The following is a 12,631-nucleotide window of genomic DNA, read 5'->3' as shown; positions in this document are numbered from 1 at the left end:
GTGTAGGCACACCTCTTCCGAGTATTGGATTTCACAATATGAATAAAAATATCTTCCACCAATATCACTATACACTATTTACATTGTACAATTTATTCTTGACGATAAAATTGGGCTTAATGTCAATATCATCAACTCATTAAATATTTTAAAATCTAAAATATTTATCAAAAGATATCACTGTTTAAGAGTAGACAACCAATCGTCACTTAGGATTCATAAAATGTTATTATCTACTTTCTTTTCTTTTTCTTTATATCATCTAATTGCAACAGTCTATACCTATCACCATGATCACCGACACTAATAATAATTACCTAAAAAAAATAGGTGCTCCGTACTGGGAAGATCATATCGGACCCTATCAATTTATAGGTTCCATTCCCCCAATTAAATGAGTCTACACGTCTCCTTAGAAAAAAAGCCTTGCAATGCGTCTGGACTACTAAGTACTTCCATATAATTTCGAAAACAGATAATAATCTATTTCACTGGATGAGATTGGGCTGACGGATTTTTAAATGGAAATGTATTTATTAGATGATGAAAAACACTTCATTTTATACTGTAAAAAGTTTTCAATTTTAAGACAAGATCTCTTCAAAAAATTAAATATCGACCCCTCGGATTTAAATAAAAGGGAAAAGGAATCTACTATTCTACATAACATTATGTATCCTTTAAATAAAATTGATACAAAAGCTATCTGTACTTTTATTGAAAAAGCTTTTGAACTATATTAATGTTTTACAACTTATATTAGCTCTGTCCAGATATTATTTCTAATGTATATGCATTTATTTTGTATTAATTGTTTTAATATCTGTTCATTGTGTGGAAGACATCAATTGTGCACTGTACATATATATTGATTATCCAATAAACATATTTGATTTGATTTGATTTGAATTTTTATTTATAGCACAAGTTTTACAAGGCAAGCACCCTTTTCGCCCTACAAATCAAATGGTTGCCTCCTTACACCTACACGAGCTAAAACATATACATATGAACATTTGATATCATTTATTTTGTGTGACAACTCTTCACCAATGACCTGAGTGAAAGGTTGACATGGGCAGATCCAGAAATTTCCATTTTTTTGGGGGGGGGGGGGGGGGGGGCAGAGGGGGATGCTTGCTCCAATCATGCTTCAATGATTCCCTATATAATCAACAAAATATTTCACACCAAAAAGGGGGGCGGGGCTTTCTCCTTAATAAGAAGTCTCTGTTTTCAGGCATAGGCTCATATAAATTTGCCTTTTGAAGAACTGAAATAAATATGAAACGGCTAATGAGTTTTCAGATGCTTAACATTAAAATACATCATGTACATACATGTGACATACACAATTATATATAAATGTAGAATCAAATCTTGATAAATGTATGTAGATGAAATTGTTAGCTTTAAACATTAAAAAAATGAACTCCCAAAGTTTATACACAATTAAGAATGACCATGTACATGATGTAGTCTGTAATGTATGCCATTGCCATGAAGCTAGATCATTGTAGGTAAACTGTCATCTATTCCCTTAAATCTTTGTCCCCAGTCACCCCAAGTTTGATTTAAATTTATAGTCAAGTATATATCTACTCTATTAGGTCTCTAGTTTGGATAGTGTATAACTTGCAAATTAAAATCATACTCCTTCCAAATTTCTTTCTTTAAAATATTATGGATGAAATAGCAAGTAAAGGATGAAATTAAATTGGATGAAATGTGTTAATTTTTTTTTGGTAAAGTCATGAAAGTAGTATGTCTGAAGTTGTCAAACTTAATTATAGACCCTTCAGGGGCGGATCCAGTCATTTTAAAAAGGGGTTTCCTAACCCAGGACAAAAAGGGGGGGGGGGGGGATAATTACATGTCCCCATTCAAATGCATTGATAGTCCAAAAAAGGGGGGTCTTTGACACATTTCCCATTCCCATTCTCTATTTATCATGTAGTCGTCGTAGTCCGAAGACACTTGGTTTTCCCATAATTACTTTTAGTATAAGTTAACAGAAATCTATGAAACTCAAACACAGGGTTTGTGACCAGAGTTTTTGTCCAGAGTTTAGGAATTACATGAATTAGGGGCCAAAAGGGGCCAATATTAAACTTTTGTTTGATTTTATAGAAAATTGAATTATTGGGGTTCTTTGATATATATATATATATTCCAAATCTAACTGTATTTTTAGATTCCTAGTTTTTTGGTCCTGTTTAAATTGGTCTATCTTAAGGTTCAAAGGGTCCAAAATTAAAATTATTTTGATTTTAATAATATTTAAATTTTTGGTGTTCTTTAATCATGTTAATATGCTGAATCTGAATATTTACTTAGCTTTTTAGTATGGGCCCAAATTTCAAGTTGGTCCAAATTGGGGTCCAATATTTTACTTTGTTTGATTTAAAAAAAAATGAATATATGGGGTTCTTTGATATGCTGAATCTAACCATTCATTTAGATTTTTGATATTTTGGCCCGTTATCAAATTGGTCCACATTGAGATCTAAAGGGTCCACAAATGAACTTTATTTGATTTCATCATGTTCATCAAATAATGAATTATTTGGGTTCTTTGATCATGTTGATATGCTGCATCTAACCATGTATTAAGATTTTGAATATTGGACCATTTTAGAGGTTAATTGTCAATTTAAAATTTTTAAGTACTTGGACCACATTCATTCAATGTCAGAAACCTATGCTGCATCAACTATTGAATCACAATTCAAATTTACAATTCAGAGTTGTATCCATAAAATTGAGAATGGAAATGGGGAATTTGTCTAAGAGACAACAACCCGACCAAATAAAAAAACAACAGCAGAAGGTCACCAACAGGTCTTCAATGTAGCGAGAAATTCCTGCACCCGGAAGCATCCTTCAGCTGGCCCCTAAACAAATATATACTAGTTCAGTGATAATGAACGCCATACTAATTTCCAAAGTGTACACAAGAAACTAAAATTAAAATAAAACAAGACAACAAAGGCCAGAGGCTCCTGACTTGGGACAGGCGCAAAATGCGGCGGGGTTAAACATGTTTGTGAGATCTCAACCTCCCCCTATACCTCTAACCAATGTAGAAAAGTTTGAATTGAATGTTGTGTCCATACTTGCTCCAACTGTTCAGGGTTTAAAGTGTACGTTTGTATCAAGCTGAGCCATGCATAGCATTCGTATTGGTTATTTATATATTAATTTGAAATTTTGACGAGTGAGACACATACAGATTATACTGTAAACAATATTTCAGAGTTTAACGTAGTCAAGCAAAACAAATCATAGAAGAATAGTTGAATCATGTTTTTGTTGTCCAATGAAAAATTAGTACGAACACCAAGAAAAAGTATGGGAATGTTTGTTTTTTAAACTATTGACCAGGGTGAAAGTCTTTGAAAGTCATGACGGACAAAAAGTTTGTGAAATGAAATAGCACAAATATTCCATTCTTATTAAATATTATTGTATATAAAGAAAATACTGATGTTTAATAATAGTTTTTAACCTTTTTATGTTTTATAGGACAAGAAATATAGAAAAATAATGAAAAATATAAACAGTTTCAATAGAAATGAGCGACAAAACAAGATAAACAGAATACAACAAGGCCTAAATGGTAAGACCACTTCTATATATACTGTAAATTCAGAAATTATTGCTTGCATTTATTATTGTGATTTTTCAGGGAATGGACAACTTATTGTGATAACAAAAAAAATCTGCATCAATTATATATACATAATATATAAATATGTTTCTGTTATCAAAATATGATTTCTTATTTTTGCGATACTCACCCAGTCACATTAATTGCATTACTAAAAACCTCTGGATAATTTCTAAATTACAGTAATAAACATGATAAAAGTAATTGCCTTTGAATGATGACTCTTATAAAAATAAGAAGATGTGGTATGGTAAATGAGTGATTTATCCACCAGAGTTCAAAGAAGTGGATGCAAGAAATTAAAGGCCAATGATGGGCTGGCCTTCAATAATGAGACAACACTTTCTTTATAGGTCAGCCAATAAAGATCCCAACATGAAAAGATTTAAACAATCCAATTTAGTTCAACATGTTCAAAAACAATAACAATTAATAAAAAAATATCATGTCTGTGAGCACTCAACCTCTTACCTGACCATAATATAGGACATTTGTTCAAATAACACAACATATGAACCTTCTATAACAACTTTTGCAAGTGGCTAAACTTTAAATATCACTGCAAGGCACTAAACAACGAATATTAAATGTTGGACACAAAGCACTGAAATTAGAGAACTCATATAAAGCATGACAAGTAAGAATATCAAATGAAAGTTTCTCAAATGTTAAAGTCATATGAAACGAGTGAGTGATGAAAAATAAAGTTTGTCCTACTTTTTGAACCAATGCATGTATACATCATAAACTTAGTCTTCTGTGCACGATTTTATCATTATTTTCACAAGTATATCATATAAATCGTCAATTTTTTTTTCTCTCTGTTTGTTATGATTTAACAAATAATGCTGCTCATTAAATGCCGTGTTTTGAAGCTGAGTTTTACCGATTGTCACCTTATAGTAAACAAATCACAAAAAGCATGGGTATTGAGCACATGTTTAACATGTATAATCAGCTATTTGTTTATTTCAATGACAGATCCATGCGTATTGTGGTCACCGGATTTTTACAAGGAGGGTTACGCTCTGGTCACTATGTATATGGAAAATATGTATCGGTGAATTGCTTCCTGGAAGCAAGCAATTAAAAATAAGTAAACTTCTTCTAAATGTGGACAAATTAAAGAATTTTCCTCAGAAAAAAGTATATGTACTTAAGTTGCATAATGAAAACTATCCATTTAGTTATAAAAAACATAATTATTATACATATTTTTTTTTTTATTTGAGGTTTCTTATGACTTTAATTAAAACATGATAAAATAAGCTTATTTATATTGCTGTTTTTTTCTCCATTTATCATGTTTATAACTTTTTTTTTATTTTGTGTATTTATAGGTCAGATATCTTGGTTTTTATGATCATCGTCAGGTCCTGCAAGTCTATACTGAAGAGGAAACTTATTTGTTAATACTTTTCTACATAATGTGCTAATTGGATTAATTAATGTGAAATGAACTCAATTGTGTGTTTTTCTGGAAAAAGAAATAGAAAAAATTCTACAAAATTGCTACAAACAAAATGGAGTACTATCAAAGATGCACAAGAACACAATGGTGTAAAATGTAACAACCTACATATTCACTGATGGATTATGGAGAAATTAAGAAAAAAAATAGTATCTTTGTCATGTTTGTTGTCGAAATAAACACATGCGTTATCCATTCATGTACATAATATTATGTACATGGCTCTCCATCATATCAAATATACAGAGAAGATGTTTGAAGAACAAGTTGCCAAAATTTATTCAACCAATTGAAGGAAGATGTCTTGTGGATGGAATTATTTATGCACTGAACTGTTATGTAGGGGGTAGAATAATTATACACAGCAGCTGAAACAGAAGACAAGTTAATTTGACATGAAAAGTGTTTATTTTATATAATCTTTTGTATCAACATGATCAATAATTCAGTCTAGGAAAAAATATATTTATACTGTTTGTCAATGTTTGTACTGTTATGAAATTTTTATAGAGGAAAAACATTTCCTTAAGGGAAATTTGATGTTCAGAAATTTCCTTAGAGGAAATTTGAAGAACAATGATTTCCTTAGAGGAAATTTTCTCAAAGGAAAATTTGAAGCGGCAAATTTCCTCAAAAGAAAAAGAATTTCCTCAAAGGAAATAATTATGCAGCAAATTCCCTAAGGGAAATCTTTTTCCCTTGAAGAAAACTCTTTTTCCTCTGAGGAAATTGTTGAAAAAAGGGGCATAACTTTTTCAACAGTGGTGCTAGAGCCAAACATTTTTAGGACAAATATCAGAGAACCAATACCAATCAAGTTATCAACTTCATTTTGACTTAAACTCCAAAAATTAAGGTGACAACTTTTGCACTCAGCGGAATTGCAAACTGATCCTGGATACTGTTAATATTCTACAAGACCTGTTTATTTTCTCTTGCTTATGACCTTAGATATATTATTAATGCTGTATGTTTATGCTTATGACCTTAGATATTATTGCTGTATGTTTATGCTTATGACCTTAGATATTATTGCTGTATGTTTATGCTTATGAAATTAGATATATTATTGCTGCATGTTTATACTTTTGACCTTAGATACATTATTGCTGTATGTTGATTGTCACTTGCTTATGACCTTAGATAGATATGTTATTGCTGCATGTTTTTTTTTAAATGCTTATGACCTTAGATATATTATTGCTGCATGTTGATTGTCACTTGCTTATGACCTTAGATATATTATTGCTGCATGTTTATGCTTATGACCTTAGATATATTATTGCTGCATGTTTATGCTTATATGACCTTAGCTATACTATTGCTGTATGTTGATTGTCTTTTGCTTATGACCTTAGATATATTATTGCTGCATGTTTATGCTTATGACCTTAGATATATTATTGCTGCATGTTTATGCTTATGACCTTAGATATACTATTGCTGTATGTTGATTGTCTTTTGCTTATGACCTTAGATATACAATGTATAATATTGCTGCATGTTTATGCTTATGACCTTAGATATATTATTGCTGCATGTTTATGCTTATGAACTTAGATATACTATTGCTGTATGTTGATTGTCTTTTGCTTATGACCTTAGATATACAATGTATAATATTGCTGCATGTTTATGCTTATGACCTTAGATATATTATTGCTGCATGTTTATGCTTATGACCTTAGATATACTATTGCTGTATGTTGATTGTCTTTTGCTTATGACCTTAGATATACAATGTATAATATTGCTGCATGTTTATGCTTATGACCTTAGATATATTTATATTGCTGTATGTTTATTGTCACTTGCTTATGACCTTAGATATATTATTCATGTTATTTGTGCAGGTTTATTGACACTTGCTTAAGTTATTTTATTGCTGTTTGTTTAACTTTCTGTTTTTGTTTCACACATTTTACTTGATGGTGTTATCTCAGTGAAAGATGAAATATTAAAACACAAGTGCCTTATTTGTTATACCAATTGTAATGTTTTGTCTTTTTGAAAATGATATTCTCAAATGTACATAACTTAAATTAAGAAGTGTTGAAATTAAGTAAGGATATGGTATGTGATTGCCAATGAGACAACTAAAAACCAGAGATAAAGGTATTTTCAGCCAGTGACTGAACAGCCGTCAACAATGAGCAAGACCTATCAACATTTAAATGTCTGCATGAAAAAAATACAAAAACATTCAAATGAATAAACATAAGACACTGTGTGCAATGGTGTGAAAGCTATATATGCAAAACTATATACTGAAAATTCAGAAATTATTGCAAGCAATTGTAAGTGCGATTTTTCTCAATTTCATCCTTTTTTGTGTGCAAAATTTAGAATAATCCTGTTTAGTTCATAAAAAATTTCAATATGCAAGTGTATATTATTGTGATCATGGTGATTATAACCCTGTCACTATTTTCACAATAATAAAAACAGCAATAATTTCTGAATTTATAGTAGTTAAATTTTTGACACATAGTGATTTACTTTCAATTAAGCATGCCAAGACAAAAATCGTAGAACACACAATTATATATTTCTACAATTAAGATTCAAAGAAATATTTGTACCCATAATAACTTAGTCCGTTTTGTGAAATTGCTTCACTCATGCAATGAGAGGATTTTTTATGTTTTCTTTTTAGTTATATCACTTCCCATGTGAACAATTATTGTTCCCATGGGAAAACATATTGTTCCCAAGGGAAAAATTATTGTTCCCATAGGAAAAATTATTGTTCCCATGGGAAAAGTATTTTCCCATGGGAAGAAAAGGAGTTCCTTTAGAAGAAAAATTCCCTTGGGAAATTTAAAGTTTCCCTTGGGAAATTTAGAACTTCCCATGGGAACAAACAATTTACTTATGTTCCCATGGGAACTTTAAAGTTCCTATGGGAACTCTAAACTTCCCATGGGAAAAGTAATTTTTCCCATGGGAACTTTCAATGTTCCCATGGGAAATTCTAATATTCCCATGGGAAATTTGATAATTCCCATGGGAATATTAGAATTTCCCATGGGAACATTGAAAGTTAAATGTACTTTTAATCAGCTGCAGTGACAAGAGTGACAACAGTGACAAGTTGGGACATATGGCATTTTTTTAATTTTTCAATAATCTATCACTGGGCAAAATTTTTTTTTGATATCTTGTAAACCGACAAAGTCAGATTTGCCGATACCGGAATGGCAAAGTTGTCCCGCACAGTGTTTATTGTCCATTTGTTCTCATCCTGAACATGTTTGAAATATTTGCCACTAGACATTAAGCAACAAACAATCCATCAATTATCATGCGATAAAGGTAACCAGATGAGACTTTATGTTTATATTCATAAGAAAAAAGCCCACATAAGTTCAAATGGAAGCTCAGGGGTTGATCTAGACATTTTTAAAAGGAGGTTCCAAACCTAGGATAAAGGGAGGGTTCTGACCATATGTCCCAATTCAAATGCAATGATCTGCCATCAAAAAAAGGGGGGTTTAACACTTTGACCCACCACTGATGCTAGAAAATTGTAGTTCATAAGATATTGACATTTTCTACATGGATATGAAGTTAGCAGTCAATTCGATATTCAAATTTAGTAAAAAGTCATAAAAATTTCAGAAATTAGTTGAAAGGAGTGAAAAGATATGTAGGAAATCCTTTTATGACCCCTTCAAATTGTCTTAAACTGGAACATAAACCCTTATCATTGCTTATGTAAGTTGCATATTTGTCTTTATGTAATATAGATTTTTATGCCCAATTTATGGGAATTATGTTTTCTGGTGTGTGCGTCCTTTTGTCTGTTCGTTTGTTCATCTGTCTGTTCCGCTCTAGGTTAAAGATTTTGGTCGGGGTAGTTTTTGATGAAGTTGAAGTCCAATCAGCTTGAAATTTAGTATTTACATGTTCCTTATGATATGATCTTTCTAATTTAAAAGTCAAATTAGAGTTCTGACCCCAATTGCATGGTCCACTAAACATAGAAAATGACAGTGCAATTGGGGCATCCATGAACTATGGACACATTCTTGTTATCAATGAAACAACTGCAATACTGTTATTTTGTATCTAATATTTCTAAAAACAAAAACCGATCACTATAGAAACATTTAGAAATATAAATAGAAATATATATGGAAAACCCCAAAAGAGAAATAAATATTGAAAACTTACCTAAGAGTGCTTAAATGACGATGATACCTTCTGGTCTTACAATGCCCATAAAATTCTATGAAATTATAAACTGTATACCGGTATATAAAGATTGTATTAAAATGATTTCCTAGAATAACATGCATAATGTCATCTTCAATACATGTATTTATTAAAGGAGGGCTTAAAGATTGTCACTTTTCGGCTATAAATTGTCAAAATTTCAGGACAAAGGGCACAGGGCAATGGTGAGATTCCCCTGATCTCTCAATCTGCCTAATATTAAGCAGACAGTTAGTTAATATGTAGATACAAACGTGACTAAAACGAATTTGGATACACATCCTGTCTTCTATGTTTACGGAGGGCCCAAAGTGCCACATGTGCCAGTGGGATATTCAAAATATATAGCAAAAACCTACCAGAGACCACTGAAATGACGATGAGACCCCCCTGGTCTTTAAATGTCCATCAAATTCGAGGAAAGTATAATATATAGATATCGAAGATGACATAATTCTGGGAAATCTTCTTGATACGTATAACCTTTGTATAAACAGTCTATGATTTCCTCCAATTTTATGGACATTGAAAGACCAGGGGGTCTCATCATTTTTTCAGTGATCTGTAGCATTGTAGGTTTTCGACATATTTATTTTGAATACTAGTATTGAATATCGGCTTACAGGGATATTAAACTATTTCCTACGTATCTTTTCACTCCTCTTAACTCTGAAAATCATACTTTGAATGTTATGAAATATTTGACTTTCAACTAAATTTGAATATCTAACCGTCAGCTAGTCATATAGTAGCTGGTTGGATATTGGACATCGAATATCGAATAACGAAACGACTGAGCTTACTTCAAATACATATTTTCCAACTTCAAATTTTTAATACGACTGCGAAAATTGAAAATGTTTTGGTCGTATATTGGTATCACGTTGGCGTCGTCGTCGTCGTCGTCGTCCGAAGACATTTGCTTTTATTTTAGTATAAGTATATAGAAATCTATGAAATTTCAACACAACGTTTATGACCAAAAAAGGAAGGTTGGGATTGATTTTGGGAGTTTTGGTCTTACCAGTTTAGGAATTAGGGGGAATAAAGGGCCCAAATAAGCATTTACTTGGTTTTCGCACTATAACTTTAGTTTAAGTAAATAGAAATCTATGAAATTTTGACACAAGGTTTATGAACACAAAGGGAAGGTTGGGATTGATTTTGGGAGTTTTGGTTCCAATAGTTTAGGAATTAGGGGCCAAAAAGGGGCCCAAATAAGCATTTTTCTTGGTTTTCGCACCATAACTTTAGTATTGATAAGTAAATAGAAATCTATGAAATTTAAACACAAGGTTGGGATTGATTTTGGGAGTTTTGGTCCCAACAGTTTATCAATAAGGGGCCAAAAGGGTCCAAAATTCAACGTTGTTTGATTTCATCAAAAATTGAATAATTGGGGTTCTTTGATATGCCGAATCTAACTGTGTATGTAGATTCTTAATTTTTGGTCCCGTTTTCAAATTGGTCTAGATCTACATTAACGTCCAAAGGGTCCAAAATTAAACTTAATTTTTTTAAGTTCATTAGACCACATTCATTCTGTGTCAGAAACCTATGCTGTGTCAACTATTTAATCAGAATCCAAATTTAGAGCTGAATCCAGCTTGATTGTTGTGTCCATACTTGCCCCAACCGATCAGGGTTCAAGCTCTGCGGTTGTATAAAGCTGCGCCCTGCGGATAATCTGGTTTAAAATGTTTAAGTAATGTTAGATCAGAAGACTTTGATGCATGTATAACAATGATTATCTGTCTTTTGTGGAACATGACACTACGTGAATCTGCCCTTGTAATGGGCTGGTATAACTTACGTACTGACGTTGTTTATCATCTTAATTACATGTTATATAATTCCCTTTTTTTTTTTTTTTCCTTTTTTTTTTTTTTTTTTTTTTGTCTTTATTAATATTACTTTTACTGTTGTCTGTTTTTTTGAGATATCCTTTTGACGTAACTCTGTGCTTATGCATCCCATCATACTTTGAACGACAAAATTATTTTATGATGTGACTCTGTACCTATGTATCTTGTCATACTTTGAATGACAAAATTATTTTATGATGTGAATCTGTACCTATGTATCTTGTCATACTTTGAATGACAAAATTATTTTATTCATTAATATTACTTTTACTGTTAACCAACTTTTTTGTGATATACATTTTACGTGACTCTGTACTTATGTATCACGTCATACTTTGAACCACACTATTATTTTATATTTATTATTATTACTTTAACTGCTAAGTCAGTGTTTGTAATATCTATTTTGCGTGACTGTATTTATGCATCCCGTCATACTTTGAACGACAAAATTATTTCATGTCTACCTGTGCGAATTTCAAACGCGCAATTTTACACCAGTACCCATACCCTCCTTCCTTGATGGGTGCATTTTACATAGACAAATATAATCGTATAATATAATCAAAATGAGGATGTTAATTTGATGTATGCCTTTTTGTGCTTCTTCGTTACATTTGTTGTTTTTATAGTGATTAAGATGATAACACAATGTTGACTGCTGTACCCCTATTTTTGACATTTTTACCTATTATGTCTGTTTGTTTTGTTCACGCATCGGTGACTATATAATGGAATTTGATGCGACTGTCATACAAGTGAGAGGTTTAGCTAGCTATAAAACCAGGTTCAATCCACCATTTTCTACATTTGAAAATGCCTGTACCAAGTCAGGAATATGACAGTTCTTGTCCATTCGTTTTTGATGCGTTTTGTTATTTGATTTTGCCATGTGATTATGGACTTTCCGAATTGATTTTCCTCTGAGTTCAGTATTTTTGTGATTTTACTTTTTACCTACTCCTCATGATATAACAATGATTATCTGCCTTTTGTGGAACATGACACCACGTGAAACTGCCCTTGTAATGGGCTGGGATAACTAACCTTTCTTCTCATGATATAACTACATTATGATATCTGTTATAGGCCAATCAGTTACTTCAGCAGACTTTGATACAACGTTGATAGTTTGCCTTTTACGGAACTTGCCACCACGTGAATCTGCCTCTCGTACCGGTTGGGATAATTTACCACCACCAGGTGATACCAGTATAGGTGCAGACCTTGCCAGAGTTAAATGGTACAGAAACCAGTCAGTCCATAGTAAAGATGGGATATTGTCGTCAACAGATTTCAATAAGTGCTGGGGTGATTTAGAAGGTGTAAGTATATAGATCATGGCCACAATATAGACAAATTATTCCTAATCATAGCCTTGGACTGTTTCTGCTCTATTGTAGGGTT

General features: G+C 31.9%; 1 protein-coding gene and 2 long non-coding RNA genes across 3 annotated transcripts in view; 2 read left to right on the top strand and 1 right to left on the bottom strand.

Annotated features, from left to right (window-relative positions):
• Positions 1 to 12,631, top strand: part of LOC139528861 (uncharacterized) — a 39,059-nt gene that overhangs the window by 19,058 nt on the left and 7,370 nt on the right. Inside the window, exon 2 of the mRNA XM_071325078.1 lies at positions 12,314 to 12,549. Coding sequence (XP_071181179.1) covers positions 12,314 to 12,549 — 236 coding nt within the window. The remainder of the gene's footprint in view (positions 1 to 12,313; positions 12,550 to 12,631) is intronic.
• Positions 431 to 5,142, top strand: LOC139528840 (uncharacterized). The gene is made up of 3 exons (XR_011665689.1): positions 431 to 529; positions 3,526 to 3,619; positions 5,011 to 5,142. It is a non-coding gene; the product is annotated as an uncharacterized lncRNA (long non-coding RNA).
• On the bottom strand, positions 5,955 to 6,688 carry LOC139528841 (uncharacterized). The gene is made up of 3 exons (XR_011665690.1): positions 6,532 to 6,688; positions 6,163 to 6,279; positions 5,955 to 6,127 (listed from the first exon to the last, which is right to left on the bottom strand). It is a non-coding gene; the product is annotated as an uncharacterized lncRNA (long non-coding RNA).

The sequence above is a fragment of the Mytilus edulis genome, chromosome 6, assembly GCF_963676685.1.
Source record: "Mytilus edulis chromosome 6, xbMytEdul2.2, whole genome shotgun sequence".
Lineage (NCBI taxonomy): Eukaryota > Metazoa > Mollusca > Bivalvia > Mytilida > Mytilidae > Mytilus > Mytilus edulis.
The sequence above is the reverse complement of the archived record's forward strand: the minus strand, read 5'-3'. Positions and strand labels throughout refer to the sequence as shown.